This window comes from Tachysurus fulvidraco, chromosome 6, assembly GCF_022655615.1.
Source record: "Tachysurus fulvidraco isolate hzauxx_2018 chromosome 6, HZAU_PFXX_2.0, whole genome shotgun sequence".
Lineage (NCBI taxonomy): Eukaryota > Metazoa > Chordata > Actinopteri > Siluriformes > Bagridae > Tachysurus > Tachysurus fulvidraco.
The window spans coordinates 22100995-22116583 of record NC_062523.1 but is presented as its reverse complement, the minus strand read 5'-3'; the positions used below and the strand labels follow the sequence as shown (position 1 = coordinate 22116583).

Below are 15589 nucleotides of genomic sequence, written 5' to 3'. Positions count from 1 at the left end.
TAGGATGTTACATAATGAAGCCAACATGCAGAGTAGTAGATGCAGACACCCAGTGGATTACATTTATTCAGGTCAGTGCTATACTGTGAACACTGGGTTCTAGGTGGTTAATACACACTGAATGAAATGAATGGGAGCAACACACACACTCTTACACACGCTTGATATCGATCCACATCAAATGTTTAGCAGTATTTTGCTACTTGGGCCCTTCATCACCTGATAATATCCAGAGAAACTCCACACTAACCCTAAGCCTTACTCTAATCCTAAGTTTACTATTATAACCGTGTAATGGGAGTCCAACACACACACTCGAGTAGGATATGGATATGCTATTCATTGTAGAAGAGTTTTATTTTCATTTTGAGGAAAAAAGATTTTTGAGGAAAGCTGGTCCTAGATAAGAGGAAATGACTTACTGAGCACAGAGAAACAACCATTTTTAATATTCCTGAATATTTCAGGAATAAGTAACTGAAACCGTGTTAAAATCCTAACCTGTTACAAAATAGTTCATGATGGATCACATGACTTTCAGTTAAGAATTGTGTAAATTGTTTTTAGCATATTTTAACATATAACATCTGTTTCTGATTTGTGTACTTTTGTAATCTATTATGAAGTATAATAATTCAAATAACAAACAAACAAATAAATAGTAAAAGTACGAATAATAAAATAAATAAATAAATAAATAAAAGCAATAAAAAACCACCACCAACCACAACAACAACATCAACAATAATATTTTATTTATCTATTTATTTATTTGTTTGTTTGTTTGTTTGTTTGTTTGTTTATTTACTTGTTTAATTTTTTCAAATCATGACCTTCCTTTTTCCTTACACACTACTTTTTGTGTAACATTGAGATATATGATGAACACATGATATGTCTATCATATTATTCTAATATATCATATGATATACAGTGTTATATAGTACACTGCTATTTTTTTGCTAGATTTGAAAGAGAGTATTTGAGCTGATTGAATGAATGGGATCCTATGGCTATGGACCTTAGTGTTTTTAGACAAACACTTTATCCCACTCATTGAACCTCTACTTAAGGCTAATAATGCATGCTTTAAATACACAGAATCACATGGTTGTAATCTCCACATCACCAAATGGCTTTTAGCTTACTTTGATAACGTCAGATTTAAAACTGTCACCGTAACTGCATTTGCTGTTTGAGATAAAACCGGTTCCTTGTCATATTTCTTGTCAGTTTAGTCCATGCCACAGTGTAGACTCGTACTTTAAAGTGGCCCAAGCGTGACTTTATGTTTTGTAGAATTTGTGCAGGACTGCATCATGTCGTCCTGACTGTGCTTGAGTAATGTGTGGCATCGGCAGTGCGGGTCACTTTCAGACCTCCTGCTTCTGCCAAACATGTTCAGATGAAATGTGTCCTTCTGAGTTATTCGACAGCTCTCTGTGAGCTGTGAGCTGGATCACTGGCAGGGTGCAGTGGCCTTAGCAAAAGCACAGAACAGCAAAGAATGATGAGACTTTCTCTCAAAACAGGTGACTGGGGATCAGCCAAGTCAGTCAGGAAACCACTAGTGCTTTCACAAGAGCTGTGCGGCGAGCTGCTGTTATTTTTTTTTATTGTTGTAGAGGTTTTTTATTTATATTTGTGACAAGATTAGATTTTGCAATTTGCACTAATGTAAATCAGTGATACCTAACTGGGTTATCTACGGAATGTAGTAAATGTCTTAATAAATTAATTTCTGGATAAAAACAGTAACCACAGGCACTTTATACCCATATCATTATGTCATGAAGACATGGAAGACTTTGGTTGGAAAATCCATTTATTTTGTAATGGTGCATCATTAATATTGTACATACAGATTTGTGTTTGTGTTTACATTTGGTCATGTGGTTGTGAGATTAATAACTTGGATAGGCTTTTTCATTATTCCAGTGAAAGTCTCCAATTTATCATAGACTTATATTGTAGATGTCTATACACTACTACAGCTGCATTTATGATTGAACGTTAATTAAATGTTATTAAAATATATATTAAAAACCCTCTAAATATAAGTGTGCTGTTTCCATTTTCAGTTTTATGGTATCAGAATCTCTCCCTCTTTTTTTGTAGTTCTTCATAGATAATATTTTACATATGGAGCAAATATCTATTGTTTTTTTTCCAGATGTGCTTTCCAATATTTCCTTAATATTGTGCATTGTTCTTGTAATATTCCTTGGACAATTTTTTTTTCCTTGGACACACTCAACACACACACTGACTGACACTCGTTTAAACTGATACAGACGGTGTGTGTAACATGAAAGGTAACTCATCTGGGATTCAGATTTGTTTTTAGTCTGCTAATCCCTCCAGTTCCTGTTCTTTGCTATATTATTTAAACAGATCATTTCATGATATTGTTTCAAGCTTTAAAGTGGAAGAACAGAACCCAATCTCATTCGTTCCCATGTGGCAGGCTAAGCCGTGACTCTGTCAGGTTGTCAACTGGAGCAGCGTGTGTACTGTGATTGCTGCAGCGGACCGACCTTCCAGAGTGCCGTTTGTCAGCTTGTTATAGAAAAGGCCAAGCTCTCTTGGTCCCTCGGTAATACCTAGTGGATTGTTTAGAGTCAGCCCTTTTGCCACGGGACTGGCCTCAATTTAAAGATCTTCGGCTGTTTGTTGGCCAAAGCTGTATCATGAGCACTTTATCTTTCAGTGTGGAGTTTTGAGCTGGACGTGCGCTAACGCTTCTTGCTTTTTCATTACTGGGATTGATTTGTGTAATAAAAGCTGCATACTAGAAAGAAAGGATCTGACGTTGAAAACTCATAAGAATCCACTTTTAAGTCATCGGCATATTTTTAATAATAATAATTCTATGTGGAAATGTTGCAACCTCACTGGTTCAGGGTTAGATCTTGAGACCAAGCTTGAGTTTCTCCTTATTTTTTGCATGTACTCTCAGTTTCCACATGGATTTTCCCTGGGTTCTCTAGTTTTCTTGTACCTTACATAAAATATTGTGGTAGAGGGATTATCCATAGGTAGGAAGATGCATGTGGCCGGTGCCCTGGGTTTGTTCCTAAGGAACATGGTGTGCTCCCGAGATCCTGGGCCACACTGTGACCCTGACCAAATTTTATAGCCATTTGGCCATTTTATCACACTATAAATAAAGACATTTGGCGTATAACTTAATGTCTATAACTTTTCCAAGAACTGAACTTAACAGAAAACTCCCTGAAACCTGTTTTTTTTTGGTGAACCTTCTCTCACCCCAGGTCTGCTTTCCCCTCCGAACCCACATCACACTGGAAGTGCGATCGCATGCTTTCCGTCTGTCTGAATGCACAAGAGAGATGGACCAGTGCTGTTTAAAGAGCATTTAACTGTCTAGAGATTTAACCTTTTCACACAGCCCATGTTTTAAAAAAAAAAAAGTCAATGTACAGGGTCTCTTTCCTCTGGGAGACTTTAGTGAGCGCTTGAAGTGTTTCAGCTCAGTCTGCTCTTTAAAAGCTAAAGTGCTCTCGAATGCTAGTCTGTCTGCTCAAGGCTCTGTGTGTGAAATAGACAGAGACAAGAAAGATTAAGATACAGTAGATGATAAAAAATATTGAGATGTACATTAACTTCTAGAGTTCTATGCATAGAAAATGGCCCAATTAAAAACAAATCTGCAACTTATTTCACTCATAATTCTTTTAGTATGGTGTAATATATCACAAACACAAGCTAATCTAATATTGATGAAAATAGAAATTGTACTGTATAACCTCTGCAAACTATAAGCAATTCTTTTCTCACCTTTTTTTTTTAAGCATCCCAGAAAATGCCTTGAAATGTTACCTCTCGTAACGTTGTGTCTTCCTGAGCCAACAACTGACTCAGTGATTCTGCCTACAGAAGCTCTGTGGGCTTAGCCTCAAGGTGACCCTCCCAACCTTCTGCTCACTACCTCTTGTGGAGCCAACTCATAAAAACGTCCACATTCATCTCACATTTAGGTTCAAAATGCCCCAAACTGACACAAATACGCATACAGTAAGAAAAACTCAGTGTCAAGGATTTGTGCATTAGGTGGAAGATGGAATCAGAGATTTCTAACAAAACTTTATGGGGTAGAATAAGCATAAAATTTAACTGAAGATACAAAAAAAAAAAAAACTAGGGTACACAATAAACTAGGGTACACAATCATATGTTAATACACAGGACCCACTGGGGCAGATGGAAAGTAAAGTATCTTTTCCTTTAGTAAACCAGATGAAGAAAGTTCAGGAAATCAAAGATTATGCATAAAAACTGACCATAAACATCAAAACAAAGGTGGAGTTTGGTCACTGGAGGAGGGATTTGAAAGATATTCTGCAGATACATTCATTCAAATTCATGTAAAGTCCTAAAGTCCTTAGGTAAAGTTTTCTACCCCCAAAGATCCAGCCAATAAGAGCAGTGAAATTTGCATACAAATGAATAAATAAATGTGAAGATTTTCACATTCAAATGAAATTTCCCCATGTTCTTGTTAGCCAGATATACAAATGTACTTGTTAGTCTTCCAGGACGCATTATCTTGTTATAGGCTCATTACTACTTTCTGCATCTTTAACATACAGCAGCTCCTTTATAGAGGACTAGATGATGTTAATTATGTTTTCTGTAGAAAGCTTCATTAATTCGGTGATTTCGGAAGTATGTTAACAGTCACAGAACTTTTACCTACTGTAGGTGGGTTTATACATTTGGGAACAAAATAACATCAGTGTAATTGAAATAATGGCTGGTGCTACCAAAAAGTCTGCCAGTGGTTATTTCCAATCACAAAGATTTAACTTTTTTTTTTCCCAGAGACCAAAGAATGGACTTTGCCTCGTTTTGGTTTTGTCCATGTTCAGTACTGAATGTCTTTGTCAGGTCATACACTACGGTGGTGGTAAATTGCATGTGAATGTAGACACCTACTGTAGGAATTTGTAGTTTTTCCTAAGTAGATCTGTTTTGCTTAGCCAACTATAGGCAATCTGTGGATTTTGTTGGTCTTTTGGCTACCCTGTTCGGGGTCACCACAGCGGATCATGTGGTCTGCATATTAGGTTTTATGCCAGATATCCTTCCCAACACAAGCCTTTTTTTGGACTTGGGACCGGCATTGAGAGTTAACTCTTCAGTGGCTGATTTAGCTCCTTGCCTGGGAATCAAACCCGGGCTGCTGTCTTTGTACGATGACCTAATATGTAGGATGGACCAGCCGCTGAACCACCAGGAGGCAACTAAAACCAATATATTCATAGAAAAGATCATAAAAAGTAAATCAAACTCATTTCTAATCTGTGAGATGCCCAAAGTGCTTCTTCTTAAGCCTGTGAAATATGAAGGTGTTCTCTTCAACTACTAAAATTCTGTGTAGGTTTATACTGATTGAAAAAAATTCGATCGCCAGTGTGCTGGTGAAAAGGGTTAACGTGCGGCTATGAAGATACAGGTCTGGTGGCTGTTTATCAGAAATCACCTTTGCACAAAATCTGAAGAATACTTTCTTCCTTGTCAACCAATCAAGCAGTTTTATCTTGTTTATATGTGTTGAGGAAAATGTTTTTACTTTAAGAAACTTGTAGTAGGAACAGAACTGTGACTAGTGTAGAGGTGACATGTAGGAGACACCACATGTAGGCCAGGTCAGGATTTAACCCATTGACATTTTTATTTACCCCTTAATGGTGCTACCATATTCCAATAAAAGTTGCACATTTCTGTGGTATTAATTGAACCCCGTGTAATCCAAATAAAACTGTACAGTAAATATGTCACATAATATCCACCCATAAATCACCCCAAATTGTGGAGGCTTCCTAGATAAGTATGCCATTCTGCATCCCAGTTATTATCACTAATGTTTATTTTGCCCTTTTCTGGCTTAAAGATTCAGCTGACAGTGTGTACACTTGTGCCTTGTCTGTACGAGTGAAGGAACGCAGCAACACGGCCTCCTGAACAATGACCTTTTTCCATGGATTAATAGGCTTTATACTGACAGCATTAATAAACAGTTTTGCTGCTTTCTGCATGCTTATGAGGGATCACTCTGCATGCAAATAGCACTTCCCCCATCACTCATCTACTTTCATTCACTGGTAAACAAAAGCATGCACTGCTTAAAACAATGTTCGTTTTTTCCTTTCTTTCTATCTTTCATCTGAATATCTCTTCTAGCTGTCGATCTATTTTATTTTAGCACTGTTTGGCTTGTTTTTTTTCTTTTTCTTTTTCCCCTTACTGACCCAGAGCACCATTTCTCAACTCTGTTAACCACAATCTTTTTTCCACCCCCCCCCCTTCTCCCTCTCTGTGTTTCTTTCTCCCATTTCCTCTCTCAGCAGGATGGGCTGATTATCTGTGTCTAAGGCAGGCTGTCCTATTCTGGTCAAGGTCAATTATGGCCACACATTCAAAGTGAAGCAAATCTATTGTGCGTAATCCAGATATAGGAGGGCGGTTGGTTTGAGCCGAGAGGAAATGAACTGCCATGTCTCCTAAATGTTTTGATTTTTTTTTCCCTCTCTATCTCTCGCCTCTTTCTCCATACCCAATCTAGCTGCAGTCTTTTTTCCGTGCTCTTCAGTTACCGTGCATCGCCGTATAGTCCATAGCTGACCTGCACCATGCCAAGGTGATACACCTTCACAGCTAAAAGAAGCACCAACCAATAGCTACTTAATTCTTACACTCTTAGTAATTATCTTGTCATGTTCTTTTTCGAGGTGCTTCTCCGTCTCGCCATTGTTTCCCACAATGACTCTAGAAATAGAGACAATAGCTTCTACCTATGTATTTGAATGCATGAACAGTTTCTGTTCCTTTTCAAGAAAGAGAAGAGGGGGAAAAAAAATCACTTGCCTTCCAGGACCCTTTGAGTGTTACCATGGAAACCCAGTAGAAACGTACGTGCTGTTTTAAATAGTAGAAAATGAAGGCTGTTAAAAGAGCATCAGTGAAAAGCAGAAAGTCTGCTTCTAACTAATAATGTTCCCACAGTGGATGGAGAGCAAGGTGAGGATAGCCCTGGCGCATGTCACATGACTCATTGGTTGGCGCAAAATCAAACAGAAGCTCATAGCGAGCTGTTGGCAATGCCTAGCCGATTCCTGCACCGCCACCTCTGGCAGCCATTCACACACTCAGTGGAGTGATGTGCAGGAGTGTAGGAGGTGTATACTTGTCTCAGGGAAGCAATACTTCTGTGTAGGATGTCTAAGAATGTCTCTACTGGACCATGGCTTGCTCTTGACTCGTCTCACAGTCATTGTGTCACTTCAGTGAAACACAGGTTTGTGATATTCCAGATGTGCATTACATTACGCTCAATAAGGTTGTGTGAATTGTTCTGTGCATTATAAGTAAGATACTAACTATATATAGTTTTGAATCATTAATGATATGCTGTTTAGTAATTAAGATCAATTAAGCAATTGTCGAGTACTAGAGTACATCGAGTACTAGAGTTGATGTTTTTTGTGGATTTTTCATTTTTTTCTTAGAATCTAGAAAGACACATTTCAATTTTTGAGTTCTGTTTATAAAGTAAAATCCGCATCAAAGCTGCTTTTTATCATCGGCTTCAAAACATCGCGACTTCAAAACATCCTCTGTTATAATAATTTGCAAGTGGAAAGCAAATCTGAAATATCAAAACCCTGCTGTCGTTAGACTTAGGCAGGGACAGCCAATCCTGTAAGAGCAGCACAATGCATTTAATCATGCAGTTGAGGTTAAGAGCTTCAGTTTGTGTTCAAGTTAAACATCAGGCAAACATGTGATCTGATTAACTCGGACGAGCAGGAAAAAGCCGCATTGAAGAGATTATAGGAGAATAGATTGACAGGTCCAAGCTTGACTCTTTACAACTGTGGTGAGCAGAAAAGCATCTCAGAATGCACAGCACAGCGAACCTTTAGGCAGATGGACTACAGCTACAGAAGACTGCATGCTACTGTCAATCAAGAGCAGGAATCTGAAACCACAGTGGGCACAGACTAACCCAAACCGAACAGCTGACGATTAAAAAAAATCTTCTAGGTCACATTTTTCTAGATGTTTGGATGTTCTCTCTGTGCTTTGGGGTTTCTTCAGGGTAAAACGGTTTCCCCATCCAGTCCAACGATTTGCGTTGTAGGTTGATTGACGTCTCTAAACTGTACGTAGTGTATGAATTTGTGTGAATGTTTGTGACTGTGCCCTGTGATGTGTTTGTTACCTATTTACTGTAAGGTGTCACCTGCCTTGTACCTCTGGGATAAACCTTGGAGGATAAGCAGCTCAGAAAGATGTACTGTAATAGATAATTGTATCGTATTGTGTTCAGATTGGGAGTGCGTACAATATGGATTTTAAGCTTCTATTTATTTTCATTTCTTCTTTTACATTCAAATTCTCCCTGTGATGTAGCTGGAGCTGGATGGACATTGTTCTAATCTTCATCTGTCCCATTCTGGTGTCCACTGTAGCCTCAGGTTCCAGTTTGTGAAGGAATATGCAGTAGATATATTAAAATAAGTCAGTCACAGAGTTGAGCATTGGAATGGAAGTTTGTCATGACCATCCTTTCAGTTTTTTGATATGTAAAACACTGTAATTAGTTTTAATTGCTGGCTCTGTGTCAGGTTGTGCCATGCTGAAAATCTGGAGCCATCGCATGATTTAAAAATGAGCGTTCAGCTTGTTCTATCCAAAAGCATCTAACTAATTACTGTTACCAGCCAGTGAGCAATATGCCTCACCTGATGAGCTGAATCTTTAATTACCTTTTTGATGTGACACAGACAGCCATGGATTTTGCTTGCTTTAAAATGTTGCTTGCTTTACTCTTCAACATAAGTTATTTATGTAATTTATGGGATCATCGCATGCCGTAACAGCTTTAGTACAAATGCAGGCACTTCAGGGTGCCTCTATATATATATATATATTCTCACTTACAGTGAATGCAAGTGTCTCAAAGAACATTTGGCTTTAGTGCTGAAACTGGAATGTATTGTATGATATGCATAATAAATAGTTTTAGATGTTTACCACAGAACTCATGATGGCAGAAATGAAATCTTCTCTGGAGTCAGATGTCTCAGTGACATGCTCTGAGGAAACATTAAGCCCATGGGTGTGGTGAGACATTGCAAGAGGATCCTTTATAAGATCAAGACTGTGGCAGAGATTGCGTCGGAGAGCTACACACTCCGGAGGGCTTTAACGCCGAGTTGAAAAATGATACACCTGCATTATATGCTGCTTGAGGATGAACGCAGAGCTGGTGAAGTCAATGTAACCTCCCTTTAGTGTTTAATCAAGGGGACTGGAGAACCCTCCAAAACACATCCGAGTTCAACTCCCTTACATAATGCAATTTCTTCCCATTCAGCCAGCCATCACATCTCCCCAATGTGCCACTTAAGTCCCTGCATCCTCTCCTCCTCCAAACTACAGCTACTGGTTGTCTGAAGCTGACAGGGAACAATTTAACAAGCAGTAATAAACAGAGCTCACTGTGGGATTGTCTGCGTTTGAAAAGACGATAAAAATAAGCAGGCGGAATTTAGAGAGTTCATCAACATGCTAGTTAATACAAACACTTTATACTGTAATAAAGGATTGTCCTGATCCTGATTCTGTAAGGTTTCTTTTAAAAAAAAAAAAAGAAAACAGGTAAAAACAGCGAAAGCCTGTGTGTTTTACTACACTGTTTTAAGCTTATCACAAATTAAATATCAGTTGTGTCTTAACTGGCCGGTAGTACAGCGTTATCGTTTTAATACCTGCCGCAATTACATCGGATTGGTTTTGGCACAGCATGGATTTGCTTTACAACATTTATTCTACGTCAAGTCATGATGGATCTGGTCTTTAATCCAAGAGGACCATTATTACCTCTTATTATATAACATTGTGGAATTTATTAGCATGTGTAAGTAAGCACACTTGTTTCAGTGCTGGCAACAAGCACAGTATTTCCTGGATTTATGAAGTAACAGGGTTATTGAACTGACAGACGGAGCCAACAAACTTTAACCAATGCAATAAATTGCAAGTTAATGCAATATACGAGACACGCAGCATTCACCAATGACGCAGAATAAAGAGCGATGGCCTGGTATTGAATATGAACGGTTTTATTAGACATTGTTCAGAGTTCAGCGGCGCTCATGAAGAACGATAGCATTGTCATTGTGTGTGGATTTTTTTTTTTTTAAATGTCTTATTATATCTTTGTTGCAGTATTCATGTCAATATAATACGTCTAATAGGTAATATTATTTAGCAAGCTTAGAGGAATAAAATGTAAGAATCTGAGACAGTATTAAAGTCCATTTTGAACCACCAGTAATCCATTTTGAATTTAGGTTAAACCTGGAAACGACACATCTGTCGATAAACCTACTGGTCTTGGTGAACACATCTGTTTGTTGAAGCATCAAGCTTTTACACCACAGTTTATTTGTATCCTTCATGGGCAGATAAGACGGATGGTCATGGTGCCGAATCCCAAGAGGTCTTGTGTTCTTTGAGCTTCTCCTACTTGGAGAATTAAAGTTACGATGAATAGCTTAAATTTCCTTTTTTAAAAAAGAAAATAAATTGAAAACCAGGCATCTCAAAACCTGGCATCATCACCATGCCATAGCTGTTTTATTGAAAATGTAGCTTTCTGTATGCCAAAGTCACAAATCCTCCAATCAACAGAAAATATTAATGATCTCTCTCTCTCTCTCTCTCTCTCTCTCTCTCTCTCTCTCTCTCTCTCTCTCTCTCTCTCTCTCTCTCTCTCTCTTTCTCTCGCACTCTCACCTCTGTCTCTTACAGGAACTCTTTACAGCCGAATGCAAGTTCAAAGAGTCGGTGTTTGAGAACTACTATGTGATCTACTCGTCCATGTTGTACAGGCAGCAGGAGTCAGGGAGAGCCTGGTTTCTGGGTCTCAATAAAGAAGGCCAGGCAATGAAGGGCAACCGAGTGAAGAAAACCAAACCAGCTGCTCACTTCCTGCCCAAACCATTAGAAGGTAATGAGTGCCTCAGGTCCTGGTTGGTGAACACAGCTCCCCTCTGGTTTGCTTTGACTCCAGCAGTTTCATGAACATAATCAGCAGATTCAATACAGGTTTAGTTTCTATACTATTCTGATATATTGGAGACATGGAGCTTTTTTTTATCCCAAACCTTTTTTTTTTTTTACAATTGAAGCTGGATGTAATATTATTGTTCTTGTTATTTCAGTTCAAAATCAGTTCATATGAAGCTGTTGCTAACTCAAAGGTCACATAAAGTACTGTATGCGTGCAAAGGACTACATTTGATAAAGTAAAGAAAAGAAAAGTACAGGGTATCTTCTTATTCATACAGTTTTCTACTAGACTTCAGTGCCCAATCCACAGGCATCGTCCCTCAGGCTTGGAGTGGCACATGATGTTTAGCTTCGTGCTTGAAATGTAGCTCGTAATGATGAGTGGCCTTTGAAATTTACAGCCGGGGTTTGTGTGGAGCTGATAGGATTGTCCTGTCATTGTATGAGAAATGTCCACACTTTATTATGGCTCGGCAGACGAGACTCGTGCCTCCCAGGCCACTTTCTCACATGCTGATATGTGTGCATTATATAGCCACAAATGCAGAAAGGCCACCTGTTTGCAGCCGGAGGCATGCAAGAGATCGGAGCTCTGCAGTGTCTCGGATTGAAACAAAGGTTTTTTGGTGCAGAGCTAAGCCGAGTTTCTGTTATATAAGAAGGAGAACTTATCCCGGGAGATCAGGCCCCCCTCTTTTCAGAAATGTGGCATTCTGTCTGGTGCCTGTCTGACAGGCTGCCTTAAACTCTGACAAAGTCACACAGGCTCTGTCAGACTTGGCCTAATGAACGCTCACTTCTCAACCAAGCATCTTTTCAAGCTTGTACATGGAGACGGGAGGTATTATGCTGGCCTTTTAGTTAGTTACAGGCTCATTATTTCACCTAGGCTATTGTTCACACCTCTCTCTCTCTGTATGTGTGTGTTTTTGTATGTATGTGTGTGTGTGTGTTCTGCTCCTGTAGTCGCAATGTACCGAGAGCCATCATTGCACGATGTGGGAGAGACCGTACCCAAAGCTGCACCTGCACCTCCCGCTAAAAGCACAAATGAGCCGGCCGTGATGAACGGAGGCAAGCCAGTCAGCAAGGAGGCTAGCAAACCCAGCACATAGCCCAGCCTCGGCTCCTAGAGAGAACCATGCTCTCCTTCTCTCTTGTTCAGATATGGCCCAGATGAGCCCCTCTCTTCCTCTCCTCCTTTTTCTGCTCTCCTCTGACTTTTTCTTCATCCACTTGGCAAATCGATTGCAGAAGCGTGGCCAAGCGTAGCGACGAGGAGGATTCGACTGGATGAATCAGCTCAACCCGCACCACGGAATGCCCCAGCAGATATGGAATGCCTTTAGCCCCCTACTCAATCCCTCCATCCCTGCCTCCCTCCACCCCACCCCAACAGTTCCTCCACCACCCTGCCTGCACATACAATAACAAGACCCATTTTTCTGTGACTGTGACAATCCTTCGAGAGTGAGAACGAAGAGCGGAACGGTGGCCGTGGGCGCGTTGAACTGCGGCCATCTTTGTCCTGCTGATGGTCACCCATGACTATTTTTTGAGCCCTGTAACAGAAGCATCTAATTCAGATCTATTTTCTATACACAGTGAACACCAGCTATGCTCTGGGGAAGTAAACTACTGACTGACTTGCAAGAAAACAGGACCGTTGTCCTCAAAATTTTTTTATAGAGTTTCTTCCTGTGTCTCCTGCTCAGTCCTTACTTTCTCTCTGTTTTGCTTTCTCTTTCATTGGTCAAACTCGCACTCTTTTCTCTTTGTCCAGTGCTAGAGAAAACCTTTGCAGGGGCTACGTGTTTTTTTTTTTTTTTCTAACAACCCTGACATCCATCTATGTGAACACAATCAGTACACACACACACACACACACACACACACACACGCACACACACGCACACACACACGCACACAGGACTGAGCTGCAGTGGTGGCTACCCTACAGGAAGTAATTCGGGAGGACTGGAGTCACCACAGAGCAAATTAGCTTAGGTTTCTCTTTCTTAATTCGTTGTTTAGAAAGAGACACTGGAAGCTGATTATTTACTTAGGAATGTTACCCTTAAATCCACAAACACACATTGCCCTCCTGCACTCAGAGCATGGACCTGAATGCATGGAGGCGCCTGATACCTATATAGTATGTGTTCACATATCTCATATCTTCACCAAGCCGGCATATAGAGGAAGCCAAATTCTATTTTTCTTTACTGATAGCTTAGAGCACACGCTCTAGGAACAATGTATAGGCCTTGTAGGCCTCAGGTCAAGGCACTCCCCTTGTGCTGAACTGTCAGCCAATCCTGGTGTTCACTTAACGGGCCTTTTTGTTCCACAAAAGCATGGGCAAGGTTAGTATTGTGTTCTATTCATGACGTACGATGCAAATCAAGAAATGGCTTCACTGTATGACAAAAAAAAAAATTAAAAAAAGCTTTAAAAATAGACATTTAATGATAATAATGACTAGCTATCATAATTAAATAAGGAGAGTTTTTTTCCTAGCTCAGCATGCAGAGTCCAGTACTGCTCATATCGGCCTATCGTGTGCCTGTGATGACCTCTAACCCAGCATGCAAAAACATGTACCCAGTCTGTGCTGGGTTAAAGGTGCCTCATGCCCCCAAAACACACACACACACACACACACACACACACACACACACACACACACACACACACACACACACACACACACACACACACACACAAACACACACACAGAGTGGCTTAGTCAATCTATAAACACTCGTCTCACTTTCTATTCTTTTGTAACGATCTTGATTGTGAATTTTACCAAAGTTTATCAATCCATCCGAGAATCCAGAAGGCAGCACTAAAACCTCACCCACTCTGTCCAGTTTTGCTTCTCTGCTCACTGTGACAAATATTCACCTTCACAATGGAATAAACTTTGCCTTTTTGAGTAAATCCTGGATGGGTGGGATTGTAGTCATTAGAGTATACAGTTCATCTGATTATACACGTGGGGTACCTAGCAATTAATCACCTGCATGCTTTTCCTTAAGGACCAAAAAAAATGGGAAAGGTACAGTACAACGGATCATTAGACTGTTTAAGTCCGCATTTAATTGAATGGGCATGTTATTCAAATGTTCTCTCTCATCTTACTTTCTCTCAATTGAAATCATAGCACTTTCAATGCGGAGTCCTCATTTACTCATGACTTTTAGCGAACGATCAAGGAGCTTCTAAATCTCTGATCAGATTTGATATTAAACCTGTCTTGCTTTAATGACTCTCATATAGTTTAATGAATACGATTTAAAATGTTATTATGTAGACTGAAGCTGGGCTGCTAAATTGCAAATATATCCAAGGCTTCATTTGAAGACCTGTATTTTCTGGAATTTACTGGGATTATGAGCTACTTTCTATATTAGGATGTATCGAAGCACATTAGTTCGACTTACATATTTGTACAAAACTGTGTTGCTAGAATGAAATGCAGTGCCGTAGACAAAGGGAGTGTAAAGCGTATGAACGGTTCCAGTTGAGAGCTGCTGTCCGACTTCCACAACATTCACAACACACACACACTGATCATTCTCTCAGATGAACTCTACATGCTGGGCTAAGCTGCCCTTCAAACCAGTTGGCTAGTCCTATAAAGGATGAATATATTTTTGTAAATGACTGGTGAGTAAATGTACATCTGTCAGTCTGTTGGGTTTCTCGCTCTCTCCCTCTCTCTCTCCCTCTCTCTCGCTCTCTCTCTCCTCTGTGTTCTGTTCCATGCAGGTGATGTACTGTATGGTGATGTCTTTTCACTTTTCATCCTAAAAATCTCCCACATAACATGTTTTGTTCACTCTTTTCTTTCTCTTTGTTCCCATTTTCTCGGCAAAGTCCTCGTCATTTGTTCTGTTCTTGGGTTCCAGTCATTAGTGTCTACATGACTTCATCTTTTGCATGGGAAGAGGATGGCATTTAAGAAATGCATGTTGTAGGCTATGTGTATCAAGAAATGTTGGTATGTTCTGCTAATTTTACATATATGCAAAAAGTTTGTCTGCACTGTACAGTTTGTGTTTGTTGTATACACAGATACAACATATTGAATAAAATATTTATATAAAGGTGTACTGTAACGTCACTAAGAACCTTAATGCAATATTCTGTGCAGTATATTACTGCACTCAGCCTTTTTTTGATGATCAAACTGTTGGCTAATAGTGAACATTGTGGGTCTTAATTCACTTATTTTCGTACTTCCTGGTCTTTTGTCCTCTTATATATACTGTAATGTGTGAACATGCAAGCATGGGCATTTCTCTCTAAATGACCTGTCTACATATTATTACACCCAATTTCTAAGTGCAAAATTAATATATTTAACAGAGTTATGGCAGTTTATGTCAAAGTGGTTTATTGCAGAGCTTTATACAATTGCAGACATGCTGTTTTCTTTCTTATTCTCCTAGCAACATTTCACGGTAACTTATTT

General features: G+C 39.5%; 1 protein-coding gene across 2 annotated transcripts in view; it reads left to right on the top strand.

Annotated features, from left to right (window-relative positions):
• Positions 1 to 15225, top strand: part of fgf14 (fibroblast growth factor 14) — a 135133-nt gene extending 119908 nt beyond the window's left edge. For both annotated transcript variants that reach the window (XM_047815392.1, XM_047815391.1), the window contains exons 4-5: positions 10846 to 11044; positions 12073 to 15225. In XM_047815392.1, coding sequence (XP_047671348.1) covers positions 10846 to 11044; positions 12073 to 12221 — 348 coding nt within the window. In that variant the 3' untranslated portion in view covers positions 12222 to 15225. The remainder of the gene's footprint in view (positions 1 to 10845; positions 11045 to 12072) is intronic.
• Positions 15226 to 15589: the final 364 nt, after the last annotated feature.